At 38.7% G+C, this 25,511-nt stretch overlaps 1 protein-coding gene across 1 annotated transcript in view; it reads right to left on the bottom strand.

Moving 5' to 3' along the window:
• Nucleotides 1-25,511, bottom strand: part of TRPC7 (transient receptor potential cation channel subfamily C member 7) — a 248,500-nt gene that overhangs the window by 88,776 nt on the left and 134,213 nt on the right. The window contains exon 5 of the mRNA XM_027849142.1: nt 10,551-10,767. Coding sequence (XP_027704943.1) covers nt 10,551-10,767 — 217 coding nt within the window. The remainder of the gene's footprint in view (nt 1-10,550; nt 10,768-25,511) is intronic.

The raw sequence follows: 25,511 nt of genomic DNA on the forward strand, positions 1-25,511 counted from the left end.
GGAACATGATGAAGTCTTGCTGCTAGGGTGGGAAATAATCTGAGGTTTGAGTTTTGGGGCTGATTCCATCTCCCAGAATAATGAGTTTCTAGAGATTATGAAATCCAAGAGGTCAGCAGGGTGGGAAAGGATGTTAAATAACTTGCCCAGGGCCACACAGCCAAGATACTGTAGAGGTGGGATCTGAGGTCTTCCTGACTCAGAGGCCAGCTCTCTAGCTTTATACCAAGGTTTTAAAGATTAAATATATCTCAATTGTTGATGTTTCAAACTTCTAACATATAATTTACAGGGCTCCATTTTCATTTTTCTCTTTATTCTGTCTGCATGTCTGACTCTGGTTCCCTCCAGCTCCACAGTTCTGTCTAGGATTCTCTTTATGGAAATGTTTCTATGGCATCTCTTCCCTGCCTGCCTTTGCTCCAGGATGGAGGGGAGAGATTGGGAGGATGAGCATTCAGTTTTAGCAAAAGAACAAGACACACTGGGAATAAAGCTGATTGTCTGGAAAGCAGATCACGTTCTGAGTTTCTAAAGAGCTGCTTGCAGCAGACTGCAGAGAAGCTTTAAATGGCTCCTATGATGACACTGTTCTGGGCTAAGGAGACACAGGCACAGCGAAGGCTTCTCAGTTTGGATTAATCTCCCTCTTTCCCCTTTCCCCCAGCCAAATGAAACAATGAGCTCAGCAGTGAAAGCCCCAAGCCATAAATTTCAGCATCTGCCCCTTCTTACTCCTCCATAATAATACCAATAAAAACACAGTAATAATAACAGCATTTTAATGCCTTACACGTGAAGTTTACAATTAATTACACTTTACAGTTGTGGTTGGTATTCCTACTAGACATGTTAGAGCTGGAAAGCACCTTGGAGACCATCTGGTCCAAGCTTCTCTTTTCTTAGAAGGTCAAACAGTCCCAGAGAGGTAAAATGTGTCTAATATCTATCACAGTGCCTGCCACAAGACATAGCACAGTACCTGGCACCTACTGAATTGAACTGAACTGAAATGAATTGAATTGAATCAAATGATTTACTACTTGGTGGAAGAACCAGGACCAGACTGAGACCTCCTGACTGCCCATCAGTGCCCTTGCTGAAGCATACACTCATTTCAGTGCTTAGCACAGGGCCAGGTACACAGGAGGTGCCTAATAAATATTGATTGATTGATTGATTGATTGATTACATAGCATTAAGCTCAAGTGAGGCAGTATACGGATAGGGGGTGTAATGGATAGAGTAGAATCAAGGACACCTGGATTCCAGCTCAGCTTCTGAAAAATACTGACTGTGGAGACCCAAGAAAGTCACTCAACTTCTCAATTCCGTGGGCAAAATCTATAAGGTAACAAATTGTAGACCAGGTGCTGATCTGGATTGAGAAAGGGATCCTCCCACAGAATTCCCCATTCAAATGACATCACAGACTCAAACTAAAGAAACTCCACCCCCCTCCCAATATCTCCCTGCTAGGTTTTTCTATTTTCTTGTTGCATCAAATTTTCAGCACTTTGATAACCATTTGAGGAAATATTTTAAGGTTTTCTATAGGAAAGGAGCTGGAAGGAAAAACATCATATTCATGGGTGACCAACTAAAATGCAATACAGAAAGGGTAATTGCAGTCTGACAACTGAAAGGCTTCCAGAGGAGCAGTGTTTCCACACATTGTGCTCAGGGCTTTGTCCACAGCCGACATGCCAAATTAATGAGTTTCATTAAAAGCTAATGGAACCACCTCCAAGCTTCTGTCTATAATACAGGCTACAAGGCAGGAGACTCTGGGAATGGATGGACTGTCAGGTGAATTCAAATATTTCCCAAGATTCTGAGGCTTTCACAAAAGGCATATATAGCCACCCATGCACTTCTCCATCAAACAGCAAGCACTGAGTAAGATTCTACTGTGAGCCACCTCTGATACATATGGGTGATGAGATGCTGTGCAAACACTTAACCTGGGTGTTCTAGGCAGATCTTTCTGTTACAGAAGTGGTGCTGTCCTGGGATGGTGGAAGACGCTCCTCATGGGGAGCTCCTGATGCTAAGAAAATCAAAGATCTAATCCCTAGCCTTTCTATGAAGACCTCCCTTACTTAAATCCAATTCACTTGAATGTCAGGGTATCACTGATGTCATGATGTCATGGTCCTCTTCGAGAATGAAAGACAAACAGCAGCAGCAGCAGTAGGCATTATGAATACAAACATAAAAGTGATATAGTCCCTGGCCTCAGAGAACTTACATTCTTTCTACTTCCAATCTAGCTTTGGAAGGTGATGCTCCTGTGCCAAACACCCACAGTTGGTTTGCTTTGAGCTCTTTTTTCCCTCAGTGTGGGGGATGGGTGTCACTGAGCCATTCAGCCTTTCTCCTGAGGCAGCTTTGTGTAGTGGACAGGGTGCTGAACTTAAGAGTTAGATCTAGGTTGAAATTTTCCCTCTGACTTTTATATGACCATGGACAAGCCATTTAGCATCTGTAAGCCTCAGGCTCCTCACCTGTAAAATGGAGATCATAACTGCTCCAGTACCTTGCTCCATAGTCATATTGTGAGGGTCAAATTAAATGTGAACAAAGTGTCATGCATTTTATAAATGTCATTTTGCAATCAATGCCATTTATGTATGAGAACTTGGTTGTATCGGGGATTATTATGAACATGTAAAAGTTTACTTTTGTGCAAAATCCCTCACTTATAGAAGGGTTAAACACCATGGCATTTAACTATCTATATGATACAATGTCTTAGCAGATGTGGGCATAGGGGCAGCTAGGTTGTACAGTGGATGGAGCACCGGCTCTGGAGTGAGAGGGACCTGAGTTCAAATCTGGCCTCAGACACTTACCAGCTAGCTGTGTGACCCTGGGCAAGTCACTTAACCACTATTGCCTTCAAAATAAAAAAAAATAGAAAGCATATGTGGGCATTGACAAGCATGGTGTAGGCACAATAATCTTCATGAGTTATTAGATTTTCCCAGAATCACAGAATTTTCAAGCTGTGGAACACACCATCACTTAGTCTAACCTTTATTTTGTAGCTGGACAGATGAAGGGGGGAATAATAATCCCAAAGTCACATGGCGAGTTAGCAGGTGTCAGAGCCAAGTCTTCTGACTCTTTGTTCCAAGGCTCATTCTGCTGTAATTTGAATCATACAATCGAACACTTGATGATTAACTGTTCTGTATTATATTTTTCTGTTTCACTCATTTGTCCTGAAAGCACATTATAAACCTTAAAGTGAGTAAGAACAAAGCATAGACTAAAATCTAGGTTTCCCATTTCCTGGTCCAGTGCTTTTTCTACTAAACCGGCTACTTTCTATGTATTGCCAGCATCATATAATATTAGAGGTGTGAGGGATCATCATCTCAGAGCCAGGAGGGACTAGAGGTTGTCACAATCCAGTCACACTACATATAAACAAAAATCCCCTCTACAACTTGTCTGACAAAATCTGTTTGCCCAGCCTCTGCATGAAAACATTTAAATGTGAGGAAAGAAAACAATGAAACAAGCAAAAACTTTCCAGTGATGGGAGCTGTCCAAAAGTGGAATGGGCTGCCTGGGGATGTATACAAGACTTCAAAGTCTCAGGCAAAAAGGTGGACAACCATTGGTGGGGTATGTTTTAGGAAAAGTGCTTATTTAGGTACAAATTGGATTAGATGACTTCTGGGACTTTGTGACTTCTCATACCAATCTTAGATCAGCTAGTCCAATATCTTCTCTTTATAGATGAAGAAACTGAGCTCGTCTGTTAGCGCACAGCTGCCTAATAGCACTTAAGATGTGTAGCCTTAGACAACTAATTTCACTTCTCTAGGCCTCAGTTTCTTCATTTATGAGAAAGGGGGAAGTCTTGATGGTCACTTTTGCACTCTTAAAAATTGTTTTCCATGAAAACAGATGATATAATCCTGGTGAGTTTGGCAATGGAGCTGCAAAGGAATGTTTCCAAAGGATACACAATGGGAGAGGGAGAAAGAGAGTGGGAGAGAGGGGAGTGGCATGAGAGAGAGAAGAGAGGAGAGAGGAGTCATTTACTTTAGAGCAGAGTGTCTTTACTTAGATTCTATGAATGTTAAAAGTTTTTTTATAACTACCTTTTAATATAATAGGTTACTTTTATAATCCTATGAGTCTATTTTAGGTATTTAATTTAATTTTTTTTCTAAGAAAGGGTCCATATACTTTACCAGTCTGCAAAAGGCAACCATAATACAAGAAATTTTAAGAACGCTTCCTTTAGAGATATGAAAACTGGAGAGAATGTGCCCCTTGCTACTTGAAGAAAAAAAATCTAGAAAGCCCAAGGTCCAAGGAAGTCAAGAAAATATTCAGGCAAACAACAAATTATTACAGTTCTGGAGTTATTCCCATAGATTAGTCTAGGGACACTGAGTCTTCAAGTGGGTTCACAGAATAAGAGATCCTATAACCTCCTGGAGAAATATGGATCAGATAGATGAAATGTCAACTTTAAAAAATCCAAATGAGTCAGTGGTCTGCATATATTCAGGAGAATATGTAGGAAGAAAGTCCAGTTTACTATGGTGTAGGGGAAGGAAAAACTGCTGAAAAGGGAGCTAGTTTTCTCTGACTCCTTTGGATGCTCTGCCAGGCTTAGAAGAGGCAATCAGGTTTTTCTCAGAGGCTAAGGGTCTCAAATAGCCTTGTGTCTACTTTGAATGAGAGGGTTCCTTGCCCAATTTCTGGCTGTGTGAGATTATAGCCACTTCCCATAATGACTAGAACTAACTTGGGATTTTGACCCTCAGCCCAGATTATTTTGCTATGGAAAATAATTTCCAAAAGGTGATCTTGGATCTTAGAAAATTCTACTGTTTTATAAAATTTCTGTTTACAAGTGTGTTGGGCTTTTTTTGAACTCAGGAAGATGTGTTTTCTGACTCCAAGGACCAGTCCTAGTCCTCTCTCCAGTGTACCACCTAGCTGCCCATCCCTATTCCTATGTCCAAAGAAAGAATTGTCTCAGGAGTATGAAGGACAAATTGTAATAGGAAGAGGCTGAAAGAGAAATGACTAGTAGTTCAGGCAAGTGGAGATAAGGGCCTATACTAGAAATATAGAGGAAAGGATGAATGTTAGATCAATTATGGCATTGGAATCAGCAGTCCTTGGTAACTGATTGGCCATAAGATGCGGATGAGATGAAGCAAGAAGAATTGAAGCTAACTCCCAAAACCGTGAAAATGGAAATGGGAAACTGGGTAAACGGTTGTAGTACAGGCGAAAAAGTGACATCATGTAAAAAAGATTAAGGGGGAAAGGTTGTGGTTTCAGTTTTAGATGTATCAACAAAGAGGTACTGGTGGAGCATCCCAGTGGAAAGGTATTGTAGGCCATTGTCAGTGTAAATCTAGAGAACAGAAGGGGCTGGAACTATAAATTAGGAATTATCTTCATGGAGGTGATGGAGGTTAAAGCCAAGGGAGTGAATGAAATTATCAAAGGAGAGAATAGAAGATAGTCATCCTCCAGATGTTGGCACCCTGGAATAACACCCCACTGTCTGTATGCTAGTTATAACTTTAAGGAGTTATAACACTTAAGTTCACTGTTCTGTAACAGCAGAAATACAATGAACGCCATCCTAATATATCACATTTCTATTCTTTTTTCTCAAATTGATATATGTTTTATTCAGTCATTTTCCACAAAGAAGGCTGATATAGTTTTTATTTTCATTAAAAAGTATATGTCCTTAGCATAAAGCTATAATTTATTTTTGAGCAGCTAGATGGCATAGTGCATAGACTGCTGGGCCTGGAGTCAAGAAGACTCATTTTCCTGAGTTCAGATCTGGCCTCAGATACTCATTAAGCTGCATGATTCTGGGAAACTCACTCAACCCTGTTTTCCTCCTTTTCCTCATCTGTAAAATGTGCTGGAGAAGGAAATGGCAAATCACTCCAGTATCTTTGGCAGGAAAACCCCAATTGGGTGAAAAGTCAGACAGTACTGAAATGATTGAACAACAAAAATAATAGATTTCTTTGTAAGGGAGTAGGGGATACAATTTTAAAAAATGCAAATCTAACATTCTTCGAAATACAGGTCAGAAACCTAGATATTTATTTTTGTTAAGATTAATTTTTATACTGGGTGGAGGCTGGCATATTTCTAACTTACTTTAGACCATCACCCATTTGTGTTCTAAGAACACAGCGATAGGCAGTCAAGTAAGGGCCCCTTCAGAGAGAAAAGCTTCTCTGGTTCGAGGATAGTCCATTTTTAGAGGGCTTTACACATGCTGTTCAATTCCCATAATCTCTTTCCCCAGTAGTCTTAGCTGTAATAATTAAAGAGCTCCAACAAGCACCAATGAAGCCCAATAGTAGATGAATGAATGTGACCTTCAAGGTACCACGGACATTCATTCAGGAGAAGTGGAGTAGGCAGTTCTTTTATGAAAAGTTGGATTAGGATAGAAAGACAACTGAGGCAATAATGTGCCTGCTCTCACAAATCTTTCCTTTTTAAGAGCCAACCATCCTCTTCTTTACTTCTATAGGCTTGAGGTTGACATTCCACTGACTGATGTTTAAGGTCCTCCATAATCTGATCTCACTGATCCCATCCAAACTTGTTTCCCAATACTCCTAGTTTATGTTTTCTGTTTCAGCTAAACTGCCCTACTAATCCAGGGATTACAGAGACATGATTCAGGACAATAATTCCATCTCACTTGACCTTAGTGAGGTGTTACTTTTCTGTGAAGTAGCATTATTTTGATCAAATCAATGCCTTAAATTTCTCTAAAGTTGCTCTATACTATAATAGTAATTGATATTCTTATCATAGGCTACTTGTACTGGTGTGGAGGACTGGTAGAATCAATGTGGAAACTGAGGTTCAAAGAAGAAACTTGATTTCCCAAGTTCATGCAGGTAGTAAATTGCAAAGCTGATATTTATGGCTCTGATTTTTCATAGTGTATGGATCAATACACCACTGGAGGGCTGAGAGGAACAGGCCACAAGAAGACTTTCTGGCCACCCCAGTCTGCCCCATTACTGTTCCCAACAAAAGCTCCCCTTCTGCTCAACCTTCTTGCCCATACCTTATTCCCCTTTCTGAGAATACTTTCTCTTCTGGCTAGAGTACTCTATCTCTTCCCCATCCCCACATCCTAGAAAGGAGCCTGGCGTACCCTCTTCAGTTCAATCCACAGACACATTCCCACCTTCACTAGACTGATGGGAGAGGTCCATGCAGTCCCTTGACTTGACATAGACATGACTGTTCAGTGAGCAGGGAATCATGGACTATAATCCTTCCAGGAATCAGAAGGCCCACAGGCCTTGCCCTCTGCCCTGTCACTGAACCCCAAGAACCATTGGATCTTGTATGTGTTGTCTTTCCTAATTAAAATATGAACTCCTTGAGAGCAGAGACTGTCTGACTTTTCTATTTGTATCTGTATTGTATCTGTGTTTTTGGTACATAGTAAAAGCTTAATAAATCCTTTTTCATGCATTCATACATAAATTTCAGGTCTGAGAAGCACTTTATGTCTGATATCTAATTCTGATTAGATATCTATGTCTGATTCTAATGGAATCTCATAGAAAGCCCAGGAAGCAGGTACTGCAGGGATTATCTTCATTTTACAGATGGGGAACTCGAACCTGAGACAGGTTAAGTGACTTGCCCGTAGCATCAGATATGAACTTGGGTCATTCCTGACTTGGACCTGGAATCTCTAGACTCTGCATGCCCAGACCTCATCTTCTGGAGGCAAAGGTAGAGGTCGAGTTGTGTAACAATCACGTGTGCTTTCTGTCAGGTAGCCTTAGAAAGGCTGGGCTCCCCTCAGGATTGCCTCTTCAGTGACCCTACAAATTATGGGATGCAGCATTTTACAAAAGGATCATAGATCTTGAGTGGGAAAGGAGCTCCAATAACCTTCATCTATCACTTTCATTTCACAGATGAGAAAATTGAGGGTCAGAGGGGCTAAGTGATTTGCCTAAGTTCACATAGACTGTTTTTAAGTGGCAAGAAGGAATGTGAACAAGGTTCTCTGGATCAAAAGTTCAGTGTTTTCTGTGCTGTGCCATGGTGCAGTGTCAGCCTTGTGGAGAGAAGGGGTTCCCAGAAGGCAGCTCTGTGGAGAAACCCTTATTGAAACTCCAAGGACCAGAGTTCTGGAAATTAATCTTCTAATGAGAAAAGGAAGAGCTCCTGGGCAATGCCAGCCTTTGGTGGGGGCAGGGGATGAAGATCATTTGTGCAGTCCTTGGAGTTGTAAGATCAACAAGAGATTAGGTTGCAATATAGGGAACTGGACTTGTCTATCAGTTATTAGTATGGGTTATTTGGACAGGGTAGTGTCAGAAGATTGGAGGCAGGTTTGGGGTAAAATAGGATTCACTGGGATGTCAAGGATTTACCCCCCTAAGCAACTCCAAGTTCATTTTCCTTTCAAGGGGAGTTTGAACCAAAGGGGGCTGCCATAAGTCTTAGGTATAGAACTGTATGGGATGGTTGGAATTGGTATTCACCAGAGAGGGAGGAGTATTAATAAGCTACTATAAGAAGGATTATATACATATATATATATAATGTATATGCATATATACATATACACACATGTATATGTACACATATACATATATATGTTGTATGCATGCACACTATGTGTATGTGTGTGTGTTTGTGTGTGTGTATTTTATACTTTCTGTGGAGTGAAATCAATGCCATCCTGTATCTAGTCTCAATACTTTGTTATGCTTACGTAGACACTGGGAACATCTGTGGTGACCTAGACATGAACTATATTTGAGTGAAGGGTTCCAGAAGAAACTCTGATTGTGAGCAAAACAAACCACAAGGACATGCTTGGGCTGCTCCCAAGGTCAAACCTGATGTGCAAGTATAGAAAGTTATGCCCACTGGGTCACAGGTTTTATTTGTTACTATTAGGGATTGCCAATTATAAATAACTTCTGTAATTGGGAAAACCAAATAAACTAGGTTAGTGCTATCTTCAGATATCTTCAGTCTCCAGACATCAGCAAGGAAATCAGGATACTAGAGATGGATACCTGGTGTCCTCAGAGGCAGGATTTGAACACGTTTTCTTTACTTCAACCCCAGAACTCCATTCACTTTGCCACAATTTCACTATTCCTGTACCCAAAGTCTCCCCTTCAGACACATCAGAATGTTTTTTCTTTCCTATAATTGACCATGTGTGTGTATGTTATAGTGGAATGAGCACTGGATTTGTAGTCAAGAAGACATATGCTGAAATCCATTGATTAATTTCAACTTCTCTGGGTCTCAGTTTCCTTACATGTAAAATGGGGTAATTGGCATAAATGGCTTCTAAGGCACCTACTTGCTGTAAAACCTACAATCTTTCCTGCTTCAGGGCCTTTGTTTGTAGAATCATAGACTTAGATGTGGAAGACACTTCAGAGACTTTCAATTCCAACTCCCTCATTTCACAGATGAGTAGACAAACACAGAAAAGCTAATTGACTTGCCAAGGGTTACACAGCTAGTAAGTGTCTGAGGTCTGATTTGAACCCAAGCCCTACTGATCCCAAATCCAGGGCCCTAGGTAGCAGAGCAGAGGTGGTAAACGCATAGCCCACAATACTCCCTAGTGTAACTGAACCATTAAAATGTAATTGGGAAATATTTAATAAAATAAATGAAAACACAATAAAACATAGATAACATATTTTAAAACTAAGTTAATGTATGGCCCACAGGAATCCTTATGTATGCATTAATGGTGGCCCTTTCTTTTTGAGTTTGAAACACCTGCAGTAGAGCTCTTAATGGCTCTCAATCTGCCTGAAGTAACCTCTCAACTCTCTAAATCTGTTCAGATGCTACCCTCTGTCTAGCCCTGATTCCACTCCCACTTCCCCAGATACTTCATCACTCAGTGAACTGTCTCTCAGATGCGCTCTTGGACCACTTGCTTTGACATCAGTCATCTTTGACATAAGCCATACATTGCCTGGAGATTTTATTGATTTTTTACACAAGCATCATGGTTTTGTTAATTGGCCCCAGGAACATCTTCTTGCCACAATCAGTCTCTGTCACATAGTTTAGCACTTAGCATATAATTTAATACATTTTAGTGTATTATTTATATACTTGGTGTATAATTGCATGCTGCATTATTCTGTCTAGTAATGTCTTCAAATATGTCATCTTTATCTTCCCAAAAAAGTTGTAAGTTACTTAAAGGCAGGGACTTGACATTAATAAATTCTTATCTCATTTATTTCTGCCAACTCTATTAATAGTCTGGAGACTGGGAAATACATACATACACACATGTATACATGTATGCATGTAATGTACATCTATATCTGCTGCTATTTTTAATATTCATGTTTAGGATGTTCATGTTCTAAACTATCTTCCAAGGAAGGAGGGAAAGCTGCCTTCCTACCTTTTTCTTTAGTGTATTGGAAGAATGCCCCCTGGTAAAGTAGTATGTCCAAGAGTGGAGGATAAAACAGAAGATGGAGTAGCTTTCTTACCTAAAACCCACTTCATGATAAGCATTTCTGTCCATGAGAACTGGGTGGTTTTTACTCTAAAGATCTGTTTTGGATAATCCGTGTTGGTCTCATTAGGGAGGTTTTTAACGCCTTCAAACCGGTCTGACGCATTCAAAACTAACAATCCCAGGAAGATGGTGAAAGATACGGCATGGGCCACAAACTTCATGAAAGGGCTCCTCAGGGTCCGTCCTAACTGGAAATAAAATATGAACAAAACAGATGATTAGCTTGGGGGCTCTCTTTCCCTCTGGCACTTCTTTTCTTGCACAAAAAGCTCAATCAGAGGATAATCCAGTTTGGACAGTGTATTAAAAGCTACGGACTGAAAATATATCCCATGACATCTTCCCATGTTCATTTCCAGGTAATAGGACGACATATTTTTGACAGGCCAGATCCTTTTCTATTTCAGAAGGCTTTATGAGATCATTGAAGGAAAGGGTTTTTAAATACACTTTCCAATCACCTGTATATGTTTGTTAGCAATAACACTGCTTCATTCAATTCCATGGACCTAAATTTTCACAGCCCTCTTATGACAGCAGACTTGATAGAATAGACAAAGCCATGAACCTGGGAAAGAGATTGGGGTTTGAGGAGATGAATTAGTTAGAGATCTTCAATCTTCAGACTCAAGGTTCTATTTGGGACCAGAGTCTGAGACAATCCCCAGGGGTGGGGTGGGCATGAGAGACAGAGAGCCCAAACCACCTTGACGCTACTGTTGAGATGGAGCAGGTAAGGGCCTGATCAGGAGCTTATCTAGGGGTATAGACAGTTTGGGGTTAGAGAAAGTATTCCATGTGATAGTTTTCTAATTGTTCTAATTATTCCAAAGCCTAGTTATTTCTACCTGTTGATGGAGCTCAAATATTGCTAGCAACTTCTAAATTTTGGCATTTTAGAGTAAATTCCTGTTTGTCCTGCACCAGTTGCAACTATTGAGTTTTGACATGACTTACTAGCTTAAATAATAGGGCAAGCCACTGCAGTTATCTTTGTCAGGATCCCAAATGGGGCCATGAAGAGTAAAGACAGGATTGAAAAACGACTGAACAAAAACAAAGTACTTTGCTGGCTGTGAGTGTATGATGAATCCTTATTAATAGATATATTAAATGACCTCACTTTATTTGAGTTTCCTGACAATTCTTTCCCAATGAGGCCCAGTTCCAATCTAATCCAGTTAAAAAAGCACTTAAGTGCTTACTAGTATGTACTAGTCTCTTGGGATGCCAAGTTCAGGAACAGGAGGTAGGCCCTTTTGACTGGAACACAAAATGAGTGAAGGGGAACAAACCAAACTAGAAGAGTAGGCTGGAGCCAGATTGTAAAGCTCTTGTTCTATGTCTTCCATTTGGGTGAGCAGATGAAAAAGAACTAGACCAAGTAGGAAAGTATTTCTGAAGCATAGCTGGAAGTCTATTGTAGGTGCTTAATAAACACTCCTTGATAATTTGATTGAAGTTTACTTGAAGTACATACACACTAAGTTTATCTCATTTATTTATTCTTCTACAAGTTTCTGTTTGGCCTTCACACCCTGGCTTCAAACTACCTTTCTAGTATCATAATAGATTACTCCACTTCATGACTCTATGGTCCAGCCAAACTGGCCTCCTTGCCATTCCTCCAACATTCCATTTCTCTCTCCACACCTCTTATAATTCCTGGTTTCCTTCAAAGCTCAGCTGGTGTCATTGCCCACAACAGGCCTTTCCTGTTTTGCTAGTTTCTCCCCTCTCAAATTACCTTCTAAATATTTTGAATCTCCTCCTCCTCCTCCTCCTTCCCTCTCTCTCTCTCTGTCTCTCTCTCTCTCTCTGTCTCTCTCTCTCTCTCCCTTTAATAGAAAAGCTTCTTGAGGAAAGGGACTATTTAACTTTTCATTGTGTATCCTCAGCCCCTAGGACAGGGCCTGACATAGTATATGTCTAATCAATGGTTATTGATTGGTACATTTAATTCCACTAGTAGAATATATACCATGGGTGACAGATTATTAGTTCAGAAATGTATCAATAATATGTGTTTCTTTAGGTAAAATTCCTCTAAGAGTATGTCCAATATAACATTTATAAAACAGATGGGTTGATAAATGCTATTTTAATATGCTTCAGTAGGGTAATTATCTACTTTAATTACTGTAGCTATTAGTATAACATGATTGATTATAATTAGAATGCTGTGGCACTAACCTAAGGAAGTACACAAAGTAGGAAAAAATGTGTTCATTTTCATATTTCAATTTTACCTGCATTTCAGGTCTTGTCTATAGAAGATCTAAAACAATTCTCTGTAAGACATGCAGCGTAGGGGTGATTCTGGGAGAAATTCAATTAAGTCTTCCTGCCTTGTGGTCTGAGGCCAGGATAACTTCTGAAATACCAGCTAAAGAGGTTAATATTTACCAATTTCTTATTAAAAAATTAACATTTACATTTTTTTTGTCAGTCATTTCAGTTGTATCTGACTCTTCATCACCTCACTTGGAGTTTTCTTGGCAAAGATACTGAAGTGTTTTGCCATTTCTTCTCCAGATCATTTTACAGATAAGGAAACCAAGGCAAACAGAGTTAAATAACTTGCCAGGGTCATACAGTTAGTAAGTGTTTGAGGCCAGATTTGAATTCATGAAGATAAATCTTCCTAACTGGAGAGCCAGCACTCTATCCACTGAGCTGCCTAGCTACCCTGATATTTACATAAGGCACTCAGAAAAGGGAAGGGGTTTCTGTGATTTATTCAACTCTCATTTTGATAATTCACTTAAATGAGGAATTGAGAGTATTTTAGCCAGCAAACAGATATGCACAGTTCAAAATGTTTTAAATATAATCGTTGACATTATTTATACAAGATGATATAATTAACATTTATTGTTTATTGCTTATTGAACATTATGCCAAGTGCTAGGGTAGATGAAACATTTGCACATTTACATAGAAATGGTTTGAGTACAAAAAATATCTTGAGATTCATGGTGAAAATTATTGAAAAAGCGCTAACTCTAAAGACAAATCTCATCTCTGATGTTTAATAACTCTGTGACTTTAGGCAAGTCCCTTACACTGCACCCAAGTCTCTTCATAAAGAAAACTGAACTTAATGACCCTTAAAGTCTCTTACAGCTCTAAATTTATCATCCTATGCTTCCAAGGGGATCTCACTCTTTCTTGAGGCAGTCCAGTCTAGTCTATTGTTGGACAACATTAATCATTTAGAAGTTCTTCATAATGGAGACAGTATTGGGGGAGGGAAATGTGGACTATTGGTTAGAGCAATAGGTTTGAAATCAGACCTGAGTTTGAATACTGGCTCATAAACTTTAGTTATCTAATCATTGGCTTTTTCATCTATGAAAGTGCAATAATACTATCTTCATTGTTTACTCACAGTGTTGTTAAAGTCATGGTATGTCTTAAAAACTCTATATAACAATAATAATAGTTATTATTCTATTAAGCCCATATCTACCTCCCTCTCACTTCTGTCCATTGGTTCTTGTTTTGTTATTTAGGGCCAAGAATGTTAAGTGTGACTAATCCTTCAAACATTTGAATACACCTAGCACATTTCCCCTAAGTCTTCTCCAGGCTAAACATCTCTAGCTGATTCAATTTGTCCTTAGAGATGGCATGGTTTTGAGGTGCCAGAGTGTTTTCTAGACCAGCTCCAGATTGTCAATGTTCCTTGTAAAATGAAGTGCCCAGAACCATAAGCAGTATTCTTCACCTTTTACCATAGACACCACCACTTCCACTCCCATGCTTCACTTCCACAGGTGATTTGAACTTGGAAGTGCATTAAATGGCAATCAATGATAACGTGAATGCAATAGAACAATGCTGAGCAGGAAACAAGAAGAAAACATTGACTCTAATTTTTAAGATTATCATGCACCCACATTCCCATTGAGAGACATAGTTTTTGGGATTAAAGCTGTTGTTGCATCCTTTTTCTTTAGCTTGCTGTTTTTTTTCCCCTAATGCTAAATAACTTTATAATGCTTTTAAATGTATAACATCTCCTGGGAAAAATCTGCAGTTTGTTCTAGATATCATTTGTTGGACCATCCCAGGCTCAATTTCACATCAGATCTAGCTCTTGGGTTTGGAAACCCAACTTTCCTCATCATATCTGGGCATTCTTTTTCTTGGAATTATAAATGGGTCTGATTTATAAAGCACAAAGTTGATAAAACTTTGCAAAGGTTAAATAAAAAGCAATCATTTATTCTCTTCCCTGATCCTTCACAACAGGAAATAAATGACTATTTGACTCAGGAAAACAGTAATTTACTTTAAAATAATTCTTCCTTCTGACATCAGGCCACCAGATGAGACAAACTAAATAGAGGAAGTTGACTGGTAACTGAGCAACTGAGTCCAGACTGTCATTACAGCTAATAATAGAAATTGCAGTCTTGGGAAGGTTTGGAACTGGATCTGCCAGAAACCGAACACAGCTTGGAGAAAGTCAAGAGTCCCTGATTCATAATCTAATTATCCAGCAAAACTGATCTTCCTAAGAAACCACTGAGACAAGACAACTGTCCAATATACTTGAGTTGCACACAACTAACAGAAAACAGGGTCAGCGATTGTGAAAATAACAGGTAGGTAGGTCTAGGAGAGGAAAGGTGCTGTGAAAACCAATCATAAACCAGCTTAAATAAGTTTTATACAAAAGGACAAAAACACAACAATACGACTAAGAGTCTTGAAAAATTAATAGCTAACAATAGTATTTGATATGAGAAGAGATACTATTTCATGTTATAGTAAGGAAAGGGCTAGATGTAGGGGCAGAAGCCCTGCATTGGAATTGCTGCTCTGCTACATACTACACATGTGACCTTGGACCAATTGTTTTGCCTTTCCTCATCTATAAAACAAAGCAGTTGGTCTTGACAACCTCTAAGTTCCCTTCTAGATCTCCTTGTAAAGAGGGTCCCTCTTGATACTTTTGGACAAATCACTCTGCTTCCTTATTCCTCCAAAAGAAGAATTATTTTCTTTCTCTCATAAGCACCTGTACTCAGTACATCCTTTTAAAAATTGAACTGAAGTGATGGACATGAAAGTACTTCTTAAATTCTAGTATTAGAGGACATTTTCCATGTGATCTGTGACAAATCAGCCTTCCTGTATTTAACTCATACTTATGATGCCTCTCTCTCTCTTTCTCTCTCTCTCTCCCCACATATATTTATACATTGCCAATGTAAATATACATACACACATACATACATACACTTACATAAATATATCTCTATATCTCTATCTATATAGACTGGATCTTCAATTTCATTGGTATAGGAAACTCCCAGGTGAGAAAACTCCCTCTGCTAAATCAGGTTTCAACTTCTCTACAACTTAGTCTTAAAGGGTTGCCTAGGGGAACTTAGAGGTTAAGTGACTTGCCCAGGGTCAGACAGGCACTATGTGTCAGAAACATAATCTCTCCACAAATGCCTCTTCAATACTTTGAACCAGGAATTGGCATGCTGCCACTTTTGGATATTAATTGTGCTGCCATCACTCAGCAACCTTTGAGGTTAACTCCATCTGTATTTATCACTCAGCTAAAAACGTTGCTAATATAATCTCCTGGCAAGGATTTTAGGAGCTAGCTTGTAGTTTTCCTTTTCACCTCAGACCTTGCCCTCATACTTGGGGTGTATAGTATATACATTGAGGACCCTCTAAAGCCCTGTCTTCCATATTCATCAACATTTTCAACTTCCAGGAAAAATATCTTCAGTCCAACTTGGCACCCGATAGGGATTTGTCATACCTTTGCTTTCAACATCACCAGTAACCAAGATTTATTATTTTGAATTATGAAGTTTGTGTCTTTAATCATAACCTCTCAGCCTTCCATATTTTCTGTGTCTCACTCCTAGATCTATTTATTCATCCTCAATGCAATTCCTAGCCACTTTATCCCTCTCTAGCCTTCCTATCTATCCTCCTGGCTCAGGATTCACTTTCTTCCCTTCAAGGTCTTGAACCTAGAGTAGATTAATTCAGTTCTACTCTGTCTTCTACCCTTCACTCTTTTGCCCCCATACTTCTGGAGCTCATCCTCTGCTAATTCTTCATATTGGATCTACCTTCTCTACTTCTGAATTCCACTGGAGTAAGTTGTACAAGAATCCATATTCTCCAATTTCAAATAGGCGCTTACTAACTACACAGAAAATCTTTTACTCTTCCTTGAATGATTGCCCATCCAAGTCCCCCAGTAGCTATTTCAAACATTTTCCTCTCTTCTCAAGTCTCTAACCCCAACCATAATCCTCCCCTCCCAGCAGAAAACTTGGCTGTTACTTTATTGAAAAATTTGAGACCCCCCACTATGAGTTATCTTGTTTATTCTTTGCCAAAAATCAAAACCTCTCCTCCTTTACTCTGGTCTCTGCTTGTGCCTTTGCTTCCATTCCCTCATTTTCTCTGGGGGCTCTTCTTTCTCTTTCTCTTAACTTTAATCTCTCCCTCCCTACCAATTCCTTCCCTGCTACCTGTACCATGTTCTCAGATCTAAATCTTGACATTTAATCTCTGACTCTAGTAAATTCATGCAGGTTTTCTTCCATGCCTGAGGGGCACCTTCTCATTACCTCTGTCTCTCAGAAGTTTTGTCTTCCTTGAAGGCTCAACTCAAGTACTAGCTTCTGATTCCCCTAGTTGTCAGTGCTTATTCTCTCCTCCAATGCCTTCACTTCCCCTCCCCCCATGGGATAGAGATGACCCTGACTTCTTTTTTTTTTTTGGCTAGGCAATGGGGTTAAGTGACTTGCCCAAGGTCACACAGCTAGTAAGTGTTATGTGTCTGAGGCCGGATTTGAACTCAGGTCCTCCTGAATCTAGGGCCGGTGCTCTATCCACTGTACCACCTAGCTGCCCCAACCCTGACTTCTTAAAGTCTTTGTCATCAATTCATAAACTATGATAGACTCTTTTTATTGAAAAACTTTTGAATACATAGTGATAGTAATATGTTGTACCTGAGCCAATTTCAGAGGTCTTATAACCAATTACCATGTTGCCTGAAGGGTAATAAATTTTTTAGTCATAGCATCTCATAAAAACTGCCTTAGAGTCATAAAAATATTACAATCTATGCTGGCAGTAGGAGTAGCTACACTGACAGAATCAAAAATACTTGAAATTTTGACATATTTAAGGTTTCAAAGCACTTTCTTCACAACAACCATCTGAGGTGGGTCATGAAAGGTTTATCATGCTCAGTTTACAGAAAAGAAAACCAAGAATCACAGAAGTTAAGGCCACAAAGCACATAATAAATGTGGGTGATGGGATTCAAACTCAGGTGTGCTGATTTCAGATTCAGTGCTCTTTGACTTATACCACATTGCACCATGCACAATAGTAACATCTACTTATATAATATTTTAAGGTTTGTAAATTACTTTATGTAATTAACTCATTCAGTTCTTGCAATAAGCCTTGCAAAAGGATCCACTGATCCTTTTACTCACCTTATTGAAAGGTAAGGGCTATCACCCTCATTTTATAGATGGGGAAATTGAGAATCAGAGGGGTTTAAATAACTTGCTTAGGGTAGGAGAACTTGTATATGTCTGAGGCAAAATGCAAACCCCTTCTTGATTCCAAGTCCAGTGATTCATTCAATACACCGTGCTATATACAAACATGCAAACCTCTCTTTTAAATCATTTCAGTTCTAGTACAGCCAGGCATCCCTTCAAAGAGATCCTAATTTCTTCTGCACTGGTGGGTTTTTTTTTTTTGGTGGGGGGAAGGCAATATTTTGATATTTCTCCAAGTCATTTAACTGCCACTGTGATAAACTAGTAATCTACTTCAAAGGCAACAGATGAGCTTCCAATGTTGTTTACTGGTCTTTCTTAATGAGCCCTGTGACTAGTTTATAACTGTAATTGAATTATACCTGTGGAGAGGGAATAGGGATTGCCGCTCTGATTTCATTTTTATAGTGAATTTCCAGGTGAGGAAACTCCCTCTACCAATGCGGTTTGCCACCTTTGTGATCTATAGTTGCATAGAGTACTCCAAGGTTAAATGACTTGCCCAGAATCCCACACTCTGATGTTATTTGACTTGTCCAGGATCACACAGCCAGCGTGTGTCAGAGGAGGGACTTCAATCCAGGTCATATTGGCTTTGAGACCACCTCTATCTCCGTCCTATTCCACAATGCTTCTCACCCATGGGGAGACTATACAAATACATACACATGTGTATATAAATCATATATGTATATGTCTGTGTATGTACACAATTTTTATTCATTTACATTTTCTGCATGTTAGTGAAGCTCCATTAAGACATAAACAACAAAAAAGGTCCCCCAAAATGACAAAATGAACTCTAAGGTCCCTTGTAGTTCTGACTTCCTAAGGTCATTTGCCCTCAGTTGCTGGTCTTCTCTGAAAGCTTCACAGTATTCACTTGTTTGAACCTGCTCAGTTTCATTTCTGATGACAGGTGGGATTTGGACATGGAAGGTGTGGAGGGGATAGGGAACCCCTGTCCATGGAGGCTTTTATGTCTCAGTTGTTCAGTGGATCAAAACCAGTCAAGGATACTTGCTTTAAATCATCTCAGCTTGCCATAGCCAAGCACAGCTCCCCAAAGAGCACCAGGGTCAAGGTTCTTCCTCTGCTGGTGAGTCCTGTGTTTCTATACTTTGATATTTCTCCAAGTGAGAATAGCTAAATAGCTACCACTTTTGATAGACGACTTGCTTCAAAAAGAGAAAACAAGCTTGTGGTGCTGTTTCTAGTCTTTTATAAAACAGTTCTGTAACAATTTTTTGAGGATGATTAAACAACAAAAGTTAAGACAAAAAGCCAACATCTATAAGGAGTACTCTTTTGGGTAGGTTTCTTCCCATCTTTGAGCCTCAGTTTTTCATCTGTAAAAGAAGGAGGTTGGAGCAGATGATCTCTATGGTCCCTTTCAGTTCTAAATCTATGGTCCAATGAGAAAGATTCCTTTTAGTAACTAATATATTTAAAAAAATCAGATAGCCAAGATTATAAATTTGGATTCAATATTAAGTAATATAAATCAGCATAATAATATACAATTTAAGAAGTTATTGGCAATCCCTTTCATAAAGAATAAATAAATCTTAAGGAAGTGTGGAAGAAAGATCCTTTCAGAATGCACACCTATGGAAAAAGACAGAAAGTTGTTTATGTCACCCAGATTTCCTTCATGTTAGGCTACATAATCTGAATGACATAGATAATGAAGAAAATAAAGCAAAATCAAGCTAATGTTACTTACATAGATTTCTTCCATTGTAATGTGATTGAGGACAGATATACACATGCACATGTAAAATAAAAATAATCATGATAGCTAATATTTATATAGGGCTTTAAAATTAATCTATCTTTGGAATCAGAAAGTCTTGGGTTTAAATCCTGCTTCTGACACAGACTGGGTAATACAGCCAGTCTGTGTGGGAGGCAGGACTTAAACCCAAGACTTAACTGCTTGGTGATTTATGTAACTCTTTTAAGACTATAAGTTGCAGAGATGGTGTCCATACCCTTTGGTAGAAGAAGTTCTCCATTGGGAAGAAAGGAAGGAAATAAACATTTATTAAGCATCTACTATGTGCTAGGTACAATGATAAATGCTTTATAAATATTTCATTTGGTCTTTACAACAATCTTAGGAGATAGGTGATTTTATTATCTCCATTTTACAATTGAAGAAATGGAGGCAGAGAGAGGTTAAGTGACTTGCCTAGGTCACACAGCTAAGACAGTGTAAGTGTCTGAGGCTAGATTTAAACTCAGGGCTTCTTGATACCAAGTCTAGTGCTCTACACACCGTACCACCTAGATGAGTGATCCCTGTGCCAATGCAATCACAGGTCTAGTCTCTATCCCTTTGCATATATTACATATATATGTAATATATGTTTACATATATATTCCTTTGCATATATATTACATTTGATCATATATACTTAAGTGTGTCATGGCTATATTCCACTAAACCCACACCAATAATCAGCAAACTTCTATCTTAAAACAAATAATAACAAATTTACCTTGGGAATAAAATAGCAAGCATAAGCATAATGGCTCATTTTGGCAAGTTCTACAAACATGTTTTTGATGGTCCAATAGCTCCTAATGGAGATGGACACTCTCAACAAGTAAACAAGTTATTAGTTTGATAACAGAGGCCCTGACATGGACACAATTAACTAATCTGCAGACTGAAGGTTCACACAACATCAGAGCTGGACAGAATCTTAAAGATTGTCCAATCTTAGCTCATCATTGTATGTATTGCAAGAGAGGTTCAACTGGTGCTATTCCAGCAGCAAGGTTAAGAAATTTGCAAAGAATTATTTTTAGTCAATATGTGAGTATTTTGTCTGTTTTTGAGATTGTCTTTGTGTTAGTTTGACTTTCCCTTTAATGAAGAAATCTTTCTTCTCAATGGGTGATATTACCAGCAGCTGGTTGGCGCTATGGACCCAGAGGAGACATTTGGTAAAAAAGCTCAGTTCTACAGTCAGCACACAGAACTGGAGAATCAGACAACTGTGGCGTATGTCCATGTAGCATTTAGTTCAATCCATTCTCTATAACATCTTTGATGAGTGATTGTCTAGCCTCTGCTCGAAGACATCCAAGGAGGGGAACTCATCCCAAGACATTCCATTTTTTGACAGCCCTCATTGTTAGCAAATGTTTTCCTGACATCAAGCCTTAATTGATCTTTTTGCAACTTTTACTCATTACATCTAGTTTTATTTTCTGGGTCCAAACAAAATAAACTTAATCTCCTTTCCATGGGATATCCCTTCAAACACTTTAATAAAACTAGAATGCTCCCTCTCATTCTTTTTTTCTTCAGCATAAACATGTCCGGTTCCTTCAAATAATTTTCGTATGTCAGGAACTCAAAGCCTTCCACCACCTTGGCTGTCTTCTTCTGGACATATTTCAGATTATTAGTGTTCTTTAACATTGAATTATTAATGTTCATTAGTGGTTCCCAGAACTGAATGTGATGCTCCACATAAGATTTGCCAAGGGCAAAGGACAGTGGGATTATCTTGCCCCTGTTCCTGGAAATTATGCCCCTCTTAATGCAGCCTTAAATTGCATTAGCTTTTTTTTTTTTTGGCTGCCACATCATGCTGCTAACTCCTGTTGAACTTGAGGTCCATCAAAACCCCCAGATCCTTTTCAGATCAAGTTCTGTCTGTCCTCTTATGTTTGTGGAGCTAATATTTTTGAAACCAACATTTATCCCTATTGAATTGCACCCTATTAGATTCATCTCCATGGTCTGGCCTGTCAAGATCCTTTTATGTCCTGACTCTTGTCATCTAGTATGTTAGTTATACCTCTCACCTTTGTGCCATCTGCAAATTTGATGAGCATACATCTATACCTTAATCCAAGTCATAGATAAAATGTTAAACAGGAAATGCCCGAGTAGATACCTGAGGCACTCCATTAAAGACATCCTGGTAAATTAATATTGAACTATAAACAACTGATTTTTGAGTCTAGTCATGGTCCAAAGAGTTTAGGGTCCATCTGACTGCATTATAGTCTAATCTTTATTTTTTCCACAAGACTAGCATCAAAGGCAAAGAATAGTTCCTACCTTCAAGGAACTTACAATTTAATGGTAGGGGGAGGGAGACACCATGTAAAGAACTATGTATAAATAAGATATTTAGAGGATAAACTGGAGTTAATATCAGAGGGAAATCACTAAAATCAAGGAACACTGGGAATTTTTTTTAATTTGGCTGAGATCTGAAGGAAGCCTGGGAATACAGGAGGTGGTAGCAAGGAAGAGGGAGAGAATTCTAAGTATGGAGCATGGCAAGCAAAAATGCACAGGATACTGAGATGGAGTGTCAAGTGCCAGGTATAGCAAGGAGGTCAGTCACTGGATGGTAGAGTACATGGAAAGGAGTAAGATGTAAAGGAAAGATGGGACTAGATTATAAAGGGTTTTAAAGAAGATTTTACATTTGATCCCAAGGGTAAAGGGAACCATTGGAGTTTATTGAATAGGAGGATGACATTGTCAGATTTGTATTTTAGAAAGATCAATATGATAGTTGAGTACAAGGTCAACTGGAATGAGGAAAGACTTGATGTAGGGAGACCAATCAACAGTTTGTTGCAATCATTTAGGCATGAGGTGATAAGTTCTTGCACTAGGGTGGTGGCAATGTTAGAGGAGAGAAGGGACATATAACATAGGTAAAATTGACAGGACTTGGAAATACAATGGAAATGAAAGGTGTTAGAGAATGAGGATTACAAGATGATACCTAGTTTGTAAGCCTAGCTGTTTGTGCAGCCAGGTGGCTCAGTAGATAGAGTGCCAGGCTTGGTGTCTTGGGAAGACTTAACTTCCAGAGTTCAAGTCTGGCCTCAGACATTCACAAGCTACGTGACCCTGGGCAAGTCATTTAACCCTGTTTGCCTCAGTTCCTTATCTGTAAAATAAGCTAGAAAAGGAAATGGCAAACCACTTCACTATCTTTGCTAAGAAAGTCCCAAATGGGCTCACAAAGAGTTAGACACAACTGAAATGACTGAACAACAATGAAAGTGACGGTTGTAGGATGATACGTAGTTTGTAAGCCTACATAACTGGGAATATGATGATATTCTTAATAGTTATCAGAAGTTAGCAAAAGAAGAGGGTTTGGGGAGAAAGTAATGAATTCAGTTTTGGACATGTTGAACTTGAGACGTCTACAGGACATCCAGTTCAAAGATGTTCAATAGGTGATTGGAGATGTGAAACTGGGGGTTAGCATATAGGTTAGATCCTGATAAGTAGAGTTGAAAATCATCAGCATAGAGATGATAATTCAATCTATGGGAGCTGATGGGATCACCAACTGAAATAGTATAGAGCAGAAGGGAAAAAGATCCAGGACAAAGTGTTGTGGACACAAGTTCATGACCTGAATGAAGATCCAGCAAAAGAAATTGGTCAGATAGATAGGAAGAGAACCAGCAGAAAGTAGTCATGAAAACCTATAGAGAAGAGAGTATCAGGGAGAAGAGTAATCAACAGTGTCAAAAGCTTCACAGAGGTCAAGAAGGAGGTTTGAGAAAAGGCCATTCGATTTAGTAATTAAAATTTTGAGATATACAATAGACAGAGATATGAGACTGCAGGTTAGCAGAGAGGTTGGGGCAGGATAAATGATCTGGGAATCATCTTCATAGATATGATAATTGAATGCATAGAAGTTTCACTCAATTTATGGCATAATTCCACAGATACAAAATTTCCTTTAACAGTAAATTGGAATGGCTCTATCCAATGGCTTTTTTTTTTAAGCAGAGAAAAAAACATTTGTCATATTTCAATTTCTGATATATGTGTGTGTGTGTGTGTGTATACACACACACATCCTCCTTTACATCCCTCATGCTGAAGACTATTTGACATATTTCAAAGTTTGCCATATATATGTATGTATGTATATATGTATATATGTATGTATGTATAGACACACACATATTCCTTTACATCCCTCATGCTGAAGACTATTAGCTCTCTACCTGCCATGAAGAACATTATCAGGTGAGATTACCTCTTAGCCTACAAAATAACTGCATTTCTATTTCAGTTTCTCTCCTGTAATTGAACACACTATCTTATCTTTCCATTACTGGGAGGAAGAGGTCATAACTGCTATTTTTACAAGACAGATGATGCAATTTGTCATGTAGTTGACCTTTTTAAAATTGTCATATTTTTTCATTGATTTTTTTCTAGTTAATTTTAATTAATTTTTGAAGTAGTAACCAGGGTGATACAACATTGGAGGATTTGAGAATAATCTTAAGTGTTAAACTGGAAAATACCTCAAACATACTAGATGGATCTGTCTTCCAAGCCTTGAGAAGAAATTTGCAAGAATTATGGAAAACACCCTACAGCTGTTGTTGAGAAGCAATCTTGTGCCAGTCAGTAGAATTGGCATTGAATTTGAAATCAAAAGAGCTAGGTATGAGTCTTAACTCTAAAATTTACTATCTGTATGATTGTAGATATTGCTTAACTTCTCTGCACCTTAGTTTCTTCATTTGTAAAAATTGAGCTAATATTATCTTATTTCACAAGGTTGTTGTAAGAGCTAGGTTAGATAACTTAAATGAAGTGCTTTGTAAACCTAAAAGCAATATATGAACAGCAGCTATTTTTTATAATGCCAAATAGTTGCACTTTGAAAATTATCTGGTTTAGAGAATAATAGCAGACTACTCTCTGAGGGATACACAGCTTCCACGACCAAGGTTTGTATTTATTCTGGGAGGAAAAAAAATCAGACTCCAGATCCATTTGAGTCTTCTTTTCCTCCTTCATCTTCTTAGTGCAAGTCTCCACTTGGTGAGGCTTGTGTAGGGAAGCAGGGATAAATCTTGGAAAAATTGGAAAGTTTTCCTCATTCTTTCTTATATCCTTTCTACATTGTGGGGCTTAAGGGACCAGGGCTCCATAATCTGGAAAATCTGCATAAAATTTTTGGCCCTGCATTCAAACCAGACAAGTATGACTTTTTTCTTTTTCTTTTATGGGCTGTTTATAGTATCTTAGTGTAAAATTTGGGTTGTTATTATGCAATTATATATATATATATACACACATATGTATGTATACATATATTATGCATTTCTGAGTTTCTAAACTTTTTTTTCTGTGTCATCTGCTGGCCTTTGTGTGTCATCTGCGACTTCCACAAAATTCCCCCAATTCCCATTTAATTTTCTATGCTGACCTGAGATATATCAAAACTGCAATGGGGAAAGTTGCAATGTGGAAGGGACAACTGTATTCTCACTTTCTTAGACCCCACCTTAAGATGCTCTCAGGAATGGATATGAAACAATTATTTATG

The sequence above is a fragment of the Vombatus ursinus genome, unplaced genomic scaffold (genome assembly GCF_900497805.2).
Source record: "Vombatus ursinus unplaced genomic scaffold, bare-nosed wombat genome assembly UNPS02007284.1, whole genome shotgun sequence".
Lineage (NCBI taxonomy): Eukaryota > Metazoa > Chordata > Mammalia > Diprotodontia > Vombatidae > Vombatus > Vombatus ursinus.